The sequence below is a fragment of the Aphis gossypii genome, chromosome 2, assembly GCF_020184175.1.
Source record: "Aphis gossypii isolate Hap1 chromosome 2, ASM2018417v2, whole genome shotgun sequence".
Taxonomy (NCBI): domain Eukaryota; kingdom Metazoa; phylum Arthropoda; class Insecta; order Hemiptera; family Aphididae; genus Aphis; species Aphis gossypii.
This window is the reverse complement of record NC_065531.1, coordinates 50,508,439-50,523,133: the sequence shown is the minus strand read 5'-3', so window position 1 is coordinate 50,523,133 and position 14,695 is coordinate 50,508,439. Positions and strand designations below refer to the sequence as shown.

The 14,695-nt window shown below is 29.8% G+C and overlaps 1 protein-coding gene across 1 annotated transcript in view; it reads left to right on the top strand.

Moving 5' to 3' along the window:
- The window catches only part of LOC114125552 (dual 3',5'-cyclic-AMP and -GMP phosphodiesterase 11A-like), a 102,030-nt gene that overhangs the window by 45,031 nt on the left and 42,304 nt on the right, over positions 1 to 14,695 (top strand). Inside the window, exon 2 of the mRNA XM_027989252.2 lies at positions 9,689 to 10,231. Within this exon, the coding sequence (XP_027845053.2) occupies positions 9,756 to 10,231 (476 nt within the window). The 5' untranslated portion in view covers positions 9,689 to 9,755. The remainder of the gene's footprint in view (positions 1 to 9,688; positions 10,232 to 14,695) is intronic.

The window sequence follows — 14,695 nt, the reverse complement described above, 5'->3', positions numbered from 1 at the left end:
TTCAATTTCTATAACACTAGTACACTAGTGAATTTCAATAAAAATAAAATAAATTTACAAAAAATAATTTGTTTGAGTGTCATATGAGTACTTTTGAATACTGAGATTGTGCACTGTGTAGGTTACGCCTTAACTAAAATGTAAAAAAAAAACAACCTGAACTGTTGTATTACCTTCACAATACACTTGGCCTAGATAATTATACATCATAATATTCAGAATATTATGATGGATGAACCGTAATGTCGTAATGATACTTGAATATTGATCGTCAAAAGAAAACTGTCTTGTTCAACGCCACGTGTAATTGTTACATGCTGTAATTTAAAAAAAATCAAAATCAAAACTAATGTATTGCGCAGTATTGTCAATACTTATTAAAACTTACTAATTTTCGTGATGGATAAAATACACAGGATTGTATTTTAGTTTCATCTGTTTGTATGGATAATCTTATAGTTTAAAGCATGACTTTGTTTTGGATTTCCTTTTTGAAATCATATTATTATTAAATTTTTCATTTACAAATATCGTCGGAGTACTTCTTGGAAAAATATATTGTAATTCTATATCATAATATTATCGTTTGGTATATTCTTTCTCAGACACAAAAATAACAAATGGAAAAACAATTTCCTAATGTATTGTTTTCAAGTATTCAGATTTAGATATTGATTCTCAAGAGATACAGTATTTGTAATCATGATTTTTGAGGTTTTAGTAAGACTACGGTAATAAGCGAGTAAATAATATACTCTTGCTGGCAATTGCTTATATTATTACCGTGGTGGCGTGAACAAATAAATTTCAATGTAAATAATACGCAATAAACGACTTCATGAGCAGTTATATAACAAATTATAATGCAATAATAACAAAGTTGTGATGAAAAGCTTTTAGAGACAAACCATTTCATTTATATTGTCAATTTAAATTTTATATTTTTGAAATGTATATCTATCTTATAAAATATAATTGTTTTTCATAAACGTTCGTTTGGGTTTCTATACAGCCGTAGTTTTATTTCTTATTAAATATCAAGTTAATTCTATTTGGAAAGGCATTTGTTTGCCTTCATCACGAAAAAAAAAACAACAAAAACTATATATAAAAATAATAAAAAAACAAATGAAAAATTAACGATTGCTCCATTACACTAAAGGTTAGTTTAAGTTTATACTTACAGCTGGTATAAAAAAAATGTCATTCGTGATAGAACTGATAATTTTTTTTATTTTCCACACATTAAACAATGTTATAGTATTATAATTTGTGATACTCGTGTATAGACGATTTGCGAAAAATACTGTATCTTCCGTTACTTTTTTTTCAATGGTTTTTGAAAAACCGGTCGTCGACAACAACACAGTTTTTCGGTTTCGTTCATTTTTATCATAATAATGATATTCATGGCCGCCGGACCCGACCCGGTGTACACAGTACATGTTAACATACAGGTGGCTAAAGTTTGTCCTACGTGAGTAGTAAAATATTGTAGTAGTCAGGTATAACGGTAATAATATGATAATACATAAAATTTCCAACAAGATGTTATCAACACGAAAACGGAACCTAAGACATAATGATTTTTATTTTTCCTGTTATAAAATCAATGTTAAAATACCCCGAGGAAACCGAATGTACTACGTATATTACAATCGTTTACAACATTTATACCGCATATCTCCCCAAAACAAGTCTCACATCTCTAGCGACTTATGCAGATGAAACTACTAAACTTGCATCAAACAAAGATTTCCTTCCTGCTAAAGCGGCGTAATATACAATGCCGCTGAATTTCTAATGCGCCTAATAATATAAATTCAAGATAAACGACAGAAATCGGGTTCAAATTAAATTTAAACCTCGGCAGATACGAAAGCCCTCATCTCTCGTTTAACAATATACCTTAATTAATTCAAAATGTAATTATTCATTGATATGCGTTCTCTTAGACAGAAATCTTACTTAGTAACAAAAGAAACCTGTTTAAAGTATTACTAAATTTCATCCGCTCACTATTGTTCAATTTAATAGTTTAATAATCGCTCTTAAGTGGTATGTTATTTAAATTTGGGGACAAAGTCAAACTCTCCAATATAAAAAATATATACACACTTTTTAGACTATTTATCTTAGACAAATAACTGGATCGTCGAGGCGTCTGAGGAGTATGACTAATAGACGATAATTTACTATACAAGGACATACAAATAACAATAGTTAACTTTTTTCGAACTCGTTACTCCAAATAATTCCATTACAAGACAAACACTCCAATTAAAATCCCTTAACCTCTTATATGTCAACTCTTATAATCCACCAGGGAGACTTGAAGCAAAAAAAAAAAAGTGACTACAAAATGTCTAATAATGATGCAAAAGAAAACACATTAAAATAAATAATAGTAAGCGCTATGAGTGGACAGTTTCTCCACTCGTTACTATATCAAACCATCTTTATTATCACATTTACTAATCATGATTCTAGAAGATGGATATATCTGTAATAAATAAAGTTTTATGGAAAAGAAAAAAATGTAATTAGAAAGATAAAATAGAACTCTGTGGTAAAGGCTCAGTGAGGAGTGTTATTGGTAGAGCGAGATTATAACTATTTTCTACATCGCCGTCAAAACGCGCACGCTCGCACACATGCACACTGCACAGCCCATTCGTTTTCATCGACGAGTTTCCGGGATTTATGGCCGGCAAACTGATAGAGTTCATCGAACTTCCAGGCGAAATCCCTCCCCTCTCATACCCGCCTCGAGCCCGTGCTTCGCTAGATGTATATTCAATTTATATAATATATTATAGTTCCGACTCTGAACGACGATATATGTCGTCGTCGGAGTCTCGGTGAGTTACTGAGACGGTGGTGGGCGGCTAGAAAGTTTGATCCCATGACTAGGAATTCGTCGAGTACCACAGTTATACAATAATAATAATAATAGTAAAAGTCACGGTTCGGTGGGTAGGTCGCGCCGGTAGTGGTGCTCGTTCCTCTGGGCCTGCCACGTAATCGAACACAATCTATCGATCGGTATATGGACTGACGTCACCATCGATGGCCATCGCGGATGATATATTATACGGAATCTGCAGTGGTAGATCTCATTTTAATAATAATCAGTTCATAGTAAAACATTTTTCCATATCTATTTAGTCGGTACGATGCGACGCGTGACAGTTCCCGAAAAAATAATTATTTTTTGAATTTTAATAATATAATATATTATATTTTATATATCACACTCCGAAGCGGAATGTGTTACTAAAATTAATATACTACATACAAATAAAATGTTGAACGAGTGTACGTATAGTTAACTACAGCTGTATAGCCGTATTAAATTGTATATGAGTGATGTGCACTGTACATGTTGTGAACAAACATTTTTTAAGAGCACATCTGTACCACTCCAATCCACTCGTATATTATACTTACGACTTACATGCTTGTATTAGCCTAAATGTTTTAAGTGTAGGTTGTTCAAGAAAACAGTCAGTTATAAAGTAGGGTCAAGGTTCGTCTAATTATAATGGATTACTTTGGGCTGTAGATCTCATGTACCTGCAGTAATTAATCTTTTTTTAAATGTTTCCGAACCCATTGTTCCGTACGTGGAACAAATCTGTTGAAATGACTTTGTCACGTCTACCGCAAATAATATTTAAAATTTTATTTAAACAGGAAATCCAAAATATTAGTGTGTCATTAAAATTTTCTAAAGCATCAATATATTATGTCATTAAATTAAAATATTAAAATATTCACGTCGTACCGAAAAAACGTAGGTACAATTATAATTATTCGTATCGTAAATTAAAATTATATCCCTCACTAAGTGTGATTGTAAAACATTAAAAAATCTCCGTTGAATAATTAGTAGGTATACGTTGTCATATTGGTATCGTATACGTTCACACAAACAAAATTAATAGTATATTATGTAAAAAAAATATAAGACCAATTCAAATGAATAAAAAAATCAAAACTAGAAATGATTTTTTATCTAGATATATTTATCTACATAGAAATGCAGTTTATCTTAGATGAGATAGAGATTCTGTTATTTTATCTGGATAAATGTACCTAGATATTATTGCTAAATACTTCTTAAAAGTTACTAAAATTATATTATTTAATTTGTTTTGAAATTTAATTTAATTTATTATTTCATTAAACACATGTTAATATTTATTAAAATACTAATACACGATGTTATTATATTAATATAATATTATGAAATATGAATATTATAATTTGGTTAACAATTTAAAAATAAATCCTTTACCCAAGTAATAACTTAAAAGTTTGAAAGTGCTTCGATACAATTTCAATTTTATTATAAATTAATATTAATAATAATGTTATCATATTGAATATATTATTTTATATCATATTTTCACAATAGTTTCAACAATTAAATAAAAAAAATTGTGTTATTCAGTTATAAATTTCTACTATTTACAATATAAATATTGATCATATATAACGTTATAGAATATCACTCCTATTCATACTTCTATTGAAGACTATTTCTTATAATACTAAAGATTTATCTAAAAACTTGAGCCATTATCTACCTATATACTCTTTTATTGAATAAGATTGATGTTGACTAAAATTCTCAGACCTAATCCTTTGTCCCACCTATACAGTTTCCGTTGTATCATGGCCATTATTCTCTGTTTATCTTTTTTCTCTCAAAAGACCCGCAAATTTCACTCATATTTCTTGTTATAATTTATTACTTTTCTCATCGATGATTGATTTCTAAATCGATCGTTTACTTTACACTCTTTACCTGTGTACGATTAAACACTTTTATGTCTAACAATAAAAATGTACTTTGTAAGTAATTCGCATCGTTCGAGCAAGCGCTCGAGATGTTTGGACAATTTTAATCGATCCAAAGTCCGCAGTGTTCATGAATAAAGAATCAACAATACGTGTTATCAATAAACACACGCCAGCCACGATAATTGCTAGTAAAACTGCAGTATGAAACATATATATTTTAATGGCGCACTTCTGTTCTATTCACAACTATCGAATAATATCATGTATTGACCGCCTTTTGATGACATTACGACTCGTCGTCGCGATTCGGATTACGATACTTGGCCGTTATATTCTTATCGGTCGTCACCGCGATCAGAAATAGATTTAAAACTCCTCGCTGTACAAAGTGTACGTACAAAAGACAAACAATATAATGTTTTCCTCCGCCGAAAAAACAAATTGTAAACCGATCGCGCAAAAGTTTTTCGGGCACACATATAATATAACGTTACACAATAATAATATACATATTGTATATCGACCGACGTGAGTTTCGTACACGTGTGTTGCGGAGTATTAATAGTACTACGGCAAGAACGTAAGAAGAGCTCGTTTCGGAGTGGATATTGTAAAACACATTATGCGAGTTAAATTGAATTCGCGATTACCGTCGCCGCCGTCATTTGCGTTAAAGGTCGCGCGTGTCAGCGTGTCACTACGGTGGCGGACGAGTCGAGTGATAGGTTTTTTTCTCTCGGGATTTCGGCAGAAAGGCTTTAAAAGCCACGCGGCGATCAAAGGGAAGAAGGCCCCGAGTAGAATATAGGCGGTGGATGTTTCAGCACGACATTACACAATAATACGTACGGGAAACACGGGTATGATACGAGCATTGAATAACAATTATTATTGTTATTATTATTGCTGGTATTGTTTCGTCGTCACCGTGTGACGTTAGCATGCAGTCGCGTGTCCGCACGGCACAACGGAAGCCGACCTGAAAAACGGGGTAAAGATTTCAACGGAAATGCTGACGGGAGGGAGGTGGTTCCGGTAAAGTATAAATGGATTCTCTCTAGCCGACGACCTTCTTTACCTCCCCACCCACCCAGTTTACCGCAAACAGTCTGCGCGACAACCTTTTTGCGCCACATACATATTATTATCCATACCGTATTCGCTTACGTTATACTACCCATTATTGCTATTATTATTATTATTATTATTTTTTTTTTTTACTATAATTTTTACACGTGTGTCATGTGGAACTGTTCAAACGACCGGATATAATTTCACTTATATTAAGAGTTTATAATTTTTATTTTGTGTTATTTCCGTATATAACACTCGAACGTTATACTTTCGATCGTAACCGCACTACATATACAATCACACGCATAATAATATTTTGTTATTACACGGCACGATGACAAGTGAACACAGATAAACGGCAAATCGAGATGATATTATGTTTTGTTGTTGGGTACGGCTTATTAAAAACCAAAATAATAGATACTCCGAGCGCGTTTCCCGAGAAACCATCTGCACAGTAATATACTTATTGTATTAGATTTTATTATTATTATTATTATTCTGGCACGATGTTGTAAAATTCAATGCAACTATACGAATCAGCATTTTTTTTTCTATCATGACGCACTGCAGCCGATTAAGTCTAAATATTATGGTTTTCGAATGTTTACACTTTTAGATTCCGAATGGAATATATTGGTTTTGTAGTGATGCGTTTTGTTTAATGTATTCGTAACCTTTGGAATTAATAAAAATGCTTTAATTTTAAACTTTGTGGGTTCCCTTTTTGTAAAAAACGAGTCTAGTCGGTTTTTGGCGCAAAAGGAGAGGAGTCAAAATAAAAAATCCTAATACTTTTTAAATAAATCTGAAAAAAATTACGTAAAAATACTATTTTAAACGAATTTGTTTTATTTCAATTTTCAATACTAAAAAAATAAAAAAATAAAAATGGAAACTTAAAATATTCAACAAATGCCTTACTGATGAAGGGCATGATAATTTGATTAACAAAATATTTTTTTTAATTTTTATAGACGTATGCAATGTTCTACTTTTCTATAGTTTCTTATCAATTTATGTTGATAAAATAGTTTTTTATCAATCTAAAAGCTTGAAATTTTAAGAAAACGCTATTTTTATTCATCAAATTAAAAAATACAGACATATATATTTTTTTATGTATAATTATTTAAAATGAAAATTCGAACAAAATGCATAAATATTACGAATATTTTGCGAATTATTTTATAGTTAAAAATGCATACAGTATTAAATCTTGAAATTATCATATAATATATATAATAAATCATAAATATACTTTAGTAGAATGAAAACAAAGTTTAGCGTGAATTCACATTAATTTTTGATGTGTAATTAAAAGTTAAATTTATATGAAATTGGATATTCAAATGTAATATAATTATTTCTTGTTATACTTTTTGTTATTTTACTGTTGTAATTAAAAAACATATATTAATCATTAAAACATAATATTCTATTATTATTAAATTATTTTTTTTATACACATTATAATTTTTAAGCCAGTTTTGAATTATAAGTATGATAATAACAATAATTTATATAATATAATATTGTAATTAGTTTTTTTTTATGAAATATGCGACGTTTTTATCATATATTATTTCAATCTACAGAAGTCAGTAGAAATTACTTACTATAATATAAATAAATTATAAAATATCTTTAGAAATAAAACAGACACACCGTCAGAATCCTGGACAGAATTTTGAATTAAAATTAACATATACATTACTACGTCACTACGGCCAATACTATGTATAGCTTATTGATAATGGATACACTTACAACCTACTTTATAGCTGAGTGAAGTTTTCTATTAAATATGTATATTATACATATTTATTGAAATAATTTTATATTTGGTTGTAATAGTCACTTATATAATTATTTTATATATTATACATAGAGTATAATAGTATATTAATTCGACAATAAAGGTTCATGAAATATATTATTAAAAATCACGATTGAAATCAAATTTATTATTTTAAAAGCTCTGAAAAAAAGTAAAATAATAGTTGATATACATATCTAAGTAGATCATTAATCGTCTTGTTTATATATGTAGACTTTGGCCCTTAGTGGTTACTAACCTGATGTTGTTCTAGTATGATTTTTCAATAATATTATAAATCTGTTTAGGATTCATTCAAAGCTGTCAATATTTTTAACATCTCCTTTTTGGCTTTTATGGCGAAGAATAAGTAGTATATAAAGTATAAGCTATATAAACATCAAACGCCTTTTAAACTTTAAAGTTTATTACGTATTTATACATAATATATAGTATATATAACTACACGCAAATATACTGAGATCAATAATATCTATATTATATTAACTTACAATAAAAACTAATACCTACCTAGTATTTCAGTAAACATTTTGATATGACTGCATATAAATTCTGAATGGTATATTAAATCTATAGAAACGAATTTAAATTTTCAATACATCAATAGAACAGGAAATGTAAATGAGTGCATTTTAAATACCTCAGAACCAATACATATGTAATACTTATATGTAGTATAGGTAATACAGTCGGAAGTAGATGGTCAAACGATTACATTTATATGTTATTCATGTAATTGACACTACAGTATTAAAATTACATGTTTAAAGTGTTCGTTTTTTTATGGATCCAATAATAAAATAAATAGCATAAGTGTTTATTTTTTTTTAATGATGAGCTAATTTTATTAATGTTTGTTTTTGTCGTATATTAAATCTATAACTAATTATTTCATTATTTTAAGTATATAAAATTACACATAGTAGCAATATACGCTATATCGAAAGGTATTAACCTTTTTTCACTATGAACTGATTTAAGATATAAAGCACACCCCTTAAAAAAAGAAAATATTTTATGAAATTGAATACTCACAAGCATCGATAAAACGCTCTGTAATCCCTTGGACTACCAAGTAACCACCTACTGACTCCTTTGGGGTCTATAAATCATCGGTAAATAACTCCTACGTTATTTTTTACTAATTAATTTATCTTCATTAATTCAATAATTTGCTCACTTACATCGTATTTTGATATGTTTAATTTTTTACCGACCATAATTTATAATACGTCACAGTCAAATGCATATTATTCTTGTAAACATTCATAACTTATAAAATAAGATCATCAACCCTGTTTGTACGTCTGTTTTTACAATATTTTAATATTCAATTGATTTATAATTATTTTAAAAACTGTTTATAGGAAAAATATAGACAGTAATGTAGTGAAATTGCCTATTCACGATGCCGTGTTATAATTGTATTTATATAAAAAAAATATGAAACCGTGTTCTGCTGTTCTGTTCATGAATTTTATTATAATATTGAAAACGTAATAATAGTAATAAAATCGACCGAATTTAATATAAGAAGCTTAATTATTTTTTTGCTCTAATTAGTCGCTTTTTTTTAATTGTTCGAAACTTATTTTAAGGATTTTCATTTGAAATATACACGATAGTCATTGTATGCATTATAATACATAATACATAATACGATTATCAGATATATCATACATATTGATTTTTTTCCGGTAGAATTATTTAAATAATTATAATAAAAACATATTATTAATATCATTGTAAGTCGTATAGGTATATCTGTTAATAATTTAAATAGTCTTAAAAGATTATTATAAGGGAGCCATTGACCCTTCCGCCTTTTATTCGAGTTATACAATTAAATAAAATCAAGTTTTAAATAGGTACTTGTGAAACCTAATAGTATATCTGATACCTTTCATAATGTTATCACGCAAACACTTGAATTTAATATCTCACTATAATATTTTTTTTTCGCAGAAATTTGTACGCCAAAATTTAATCGCAGTTGTGTTTCTATCTGCTGTGGTGTCGTGCACGCTGATGCATGCGGAAGAATGAAGAGGCCGACGTCGCAGCGTTGAACGGCGACGAAATGACGCAAATCACGTTATCAGTGGTCGAGGAATGGCTCGACAGTCACCCGGACCACTGTCAGGACTATTTCCTCCGGAAAATCGAACTGGACCTGATCAACAAATGGCTTGTATCGCACGGATTCCTAAACATCAACGATTACATCTCGTCGGCTACTTCTACGTCGTCGTCGGGCAACGTGAGTCCTGCTAACGGGCTGGCGGTGCAGCAGGTTTCGCCTGCCACTTCGCCGAACGCGCCCAGCATCCTGGTCAACGGCACTAATAACTCGCTGTCCGTGTCCCAAGTGTATCGGTCCAACTCGAAGAGATGCCGACGACACGACTTTGCCCGGGCCAAGACCCGGAGCGTATTACGCACACAGGAGATCGGCAAGGACGTGCCGATTTGCTCTAGCAGGAGATCGTCGCTGAAGGATATGAGAAAGTAAGTGTTATCCTTAACTATCGTATACGTAGCTTAGGTCACCGCGCTTTCCCTTAACTCCGACATGGGCAGCATAAACCATTAGTGGTTTATTTTGTGCTTATTGTTATAATGCCAAGTATTTTTGCACGTGCGTTTTTTATCATTACGAGTATTTGAGTAATTAAAACGTTCATCATAACATTCTTAAAAAAAAAAATTATAACAAATACAATATTTATCTTTTTTACATGTTTCACTTTTTATGGAGACATTTTTATTGAGTTATTAACATAATTTGTAACTTAATTTAAATAATATATTTTGTTATTATTCGTGTTATTAACGACATTATTACTTGACTATAAAATAACACTATTCTTATTATTCTTTGAGATTTAAGTATTTAACATAATGTTATTATATTGTCTCAACATTCTAATTATTTTTAACCATAAGAACAATACAATATAATATATAACGCTATTTAAAGAGAGCAATATTAACAATGAATACATGATAAGTCTTTTAATGTAAAGAATAAAGAAATAATAAACATTTTTTTTTAATTATAACTATAGTGATTATTATGAGTTTAGATGTATGCTTAATAATATCTACTAAATAAGTGAATCTCTGTAATTAACATTTCAATAATAATTATAACTTGTCAGTCAATAAATTCACTATGGTTTTATATCCGCATTAAATTTTAGAAATAAAAACTTAAGAATGTTTTCCAAATTATACAATAAGTATTTCAAAGAATCCCATTCTTAAAAATGTATTGTAGCTACTAGCTAGTACGTAAACAAAAAAATTGATTTCGTCAAAAAAATGGTTTCCGTAAAAATTCTCGTTGTTCTTTAATTCCTGGTATTTTTAAAAGAATTGAGAATTTCTTATTTTTGACAAAGTTCCAATAGGAAAATAAATTAGACATAATAAAAGAAATGTTTTATTATAAAATATCAAGGCTGACAAACAGGCTCCGTTATGTAATGAATTAAAATTTAATTTATCCATTAACTACTCAATGACAAGATACGCTTGAAAACTTTACTATTATACAACAAAGCAAGTACCCCGTTTATCTTAAGTTTTATTTATTTTTTTTTGAAACTTAAAATTTTACAGTTTAATGACGTTCAAAAGACATTTTTCTATAAAAATGTAAACACAGATAATATTACGAGTCAACTTTTCATATTACGTTGTTAACAACAAATAATCATGTAGATAAATTTGGTCGCAAATGTAAAAACTATTTTTATAAATGTTTACAAAATAATAATTATTATTTCAAGAAATTTTACTGCAATAAAATTCGTTGCAAGTGAAACTACATTTCGACCAAATTTGTATTTTTAATACTCAGTTAAAACAGTTACAGTAAAACATTTACCATAATAAAATATTGGAATATTTGTGTTCTTGTCTTCTACCATATTATTATTATAGTTGCCCTTTAATGGAATTAGATTTATTTCAAAACATCATTTATTTTGATATTATAAAAAAATGTTATGGATACCCGTAAATATTTTTCTAGTAATTAAAATTTAAAAGGTGTGTAAGTAATAGACACGTTTTTATAAATTTAGTAATTTGCCGTCAACCGTAATTACACTGAAAAAAATAATAGGTAATTAAATATCGTATTTATATAATGTATGTTATATTAATGATGTTTAATAATATTTTTAATTTAAACAAGCTAACGATTATAATTATAACACAAACGAACTCTGCTCTGAAAATTAGTCGTAATCAAAGATTAATATTATAATGATAGTAAACCCGTAATATTAATAGATTGAATTTCGGACAATCGGAGAATTGGTTTTCGGTTTTTAGTTGTACATATTTTAAACCTCGAAATCGAAAATCCGTTCTTCAGTTCTCATATTATTATAATATAAGCGATAGATAAACGCATATTATTCGATTTGTATTCGTTTCCGGTTCTTCGTGTCAGCATAATAATGATACATAATATATAGTTAGTGAAATATGTCATAGTCGCTACAGGTATGTATCGTTATAACGATGACAGTTGTTATGCGAACACTGCGAATCGAAAACACCACAATAAACCGTGTTTAGCGTACTGTGTATTGTTGAATTAATTTTACTCTCGACCTTGCGCGACATCGTCCCAATGACCTTGGACCACGACGAGATCACGATGACATTATACCGAGCTCGCATCTGTAATATTATAAACGTTTTACATACGCGCGTACAGCATTTTTAGTGCGTGTTAAATTCACATTTTCCACGGCTTTTAACCTATATGAAGACGATAAAAAAAAAAAAAATACAAGTGCGCACTTGAATTTCATTTAAGGACTGTCAGTCGTAGTCCGCATATGCAAATAATATATACACTGTACACGCAGCAGCTTTACATTCGCTGTACAGAGTTTAGAATAATATACTCGGCACGAGTGTACAATGTGTATACATATTATACACGTGAGTTGATGTGCCTATATACGATCGAGAGTATATATACTCACCGTCGAAAGTTAAACAAAATGCAAAGTATCGCACGGAGAGCTTTACGATTTTTTTATTCTTGATTATAATCGAAAAGACATTTGAGCACGATACGGGGTCATATTATTATGCGTTTTTTACGAAGTCGTTTGTGCGACGACGGTGATTGTTCGAGACGATTTCGTGTTTTATTTCTCGAACTGGTTGGTTAACGGCAATTTATTGGACTAAAACATTTTACACGACCACTTGTGTGATGAATTTAAATTGATTTTCTTTTTCAAATTTGTTCCGCGTCCTTTGAATTATTTAATTGAAAAAATATCGACGAATAAATTATTTTTAAACGGAACGCGTTGATATTCAATCTGCTATCGGACCTTATTAACAATTTTAAATGTTCGCTAATAAAACGGGTATGGTGTAGATAAACATTATTTATTTGTTTTTAGATTATTATTTTCTGTTCCACCACATTAATATAATGTAGTTTTATGGATGTAGAACATTTTATTTTTTAGTTATTAAAAACGAATTTAATGACGACAACAATTGATTTAATGACTCAAAAGCTCATACGTAAAAATGCTATATTTTTTATGAAAAGTTAAAAACGTACAATAAGCGTACCATTTATTTATACAAATGGATATATTATTTGCTATAATTTTGTACAAATAAGTTTTTATTTATAAACTATATAAAACTCGGATAAAATTAATAAAAAAAAAACTCCTCTTAAAGACTGCCATTAAAATTGATAGAATACTTAATTTAATCATTTTTCTCTAATACATTTTTAATGTATTTATAATACGATAATCAAACTTTTTAATAAAATCATATCCCCGAGTTAAAAATCTTTTCATTTTGATATTTTGCTTATTACATTTATAACTAGAGTGACTACAACAACCTTTTATACGCATAATTCATTTTAGGGATATTACGACAACAGTAAAACCTTCTCTGTGCCACGGTATTATGTATATTTTTTTATTATATACGTATATATTATCATTGTAGTGTTGTGTGCAGTGTGCACAATAATCTCATTTATTTTTTATACTTCGTGTAATGGGAATAAATAAAATTCCACTCATATTATGAAATTAAGTTTACGTTGTTACAAATCAGCTGTCAACAGTATTGTACTTTATGATTTCAACGTGTTAAAAAAATAAATAAAATGAATATTAAAGTATGACGAAATGAAACGAACAACATTTTACACGTGACGGATCTCAAACTAGTGTTTGGTAGATTGCTATCAATACGATTATATTATGCCGGTGTTCTGCAGATATCGCTACATGGTTAAGAAAATTAATTTTTCGTGAATCTAACGGGACGAGAAAAAAAACAATTTGGTCCTTTTTCCCGAAATTGTCCAATACTAGGGATGCGTGTAGTTATTGTTATATTTCTGACTTTCTGAGGATTCCGGGTTTTGATTAAATTCAGTCGTTCAGTGTTTCCGATCACGTATATATTATAGTTGGTGCTACGTATACTTCCAGCCTGCAACGGTTTATATATTTGACAGAAATTCCGAGTTGTCTGCACAACACACGCACGCGTCCAACAATTGGACGGATAGTTCACAATAAACTTCGCGGGGGTTGTTTTTTTTTTATCCCACTTCCCTCCGAGGGGATTTGAAAAACCTAAAAATATGTTTTAAAAACGATTTGTGCTCTATAAAAAGTTTCTTTACTCGTCCGAGTCGTGTATCGCAAACGATCCACGATATTGACGTTTGTAGCATTTTATAGTAGCCGGCAGCTAAGTCGCCCACCCGCATCAGTTTTTTAAACGCGTGACAAAGCAAATATTTGCTTATATTATTATATACTTCCACACACGATTTCCCGCCGCGGACACGGTGCACAGTGGCGACGGGTCCGAAACGACTTCGCGGAAATTTAATTTCGTTCTCGAGTGAGTGAGAGTGTGCGGTGGTCAAACAGCGACGAACACGGT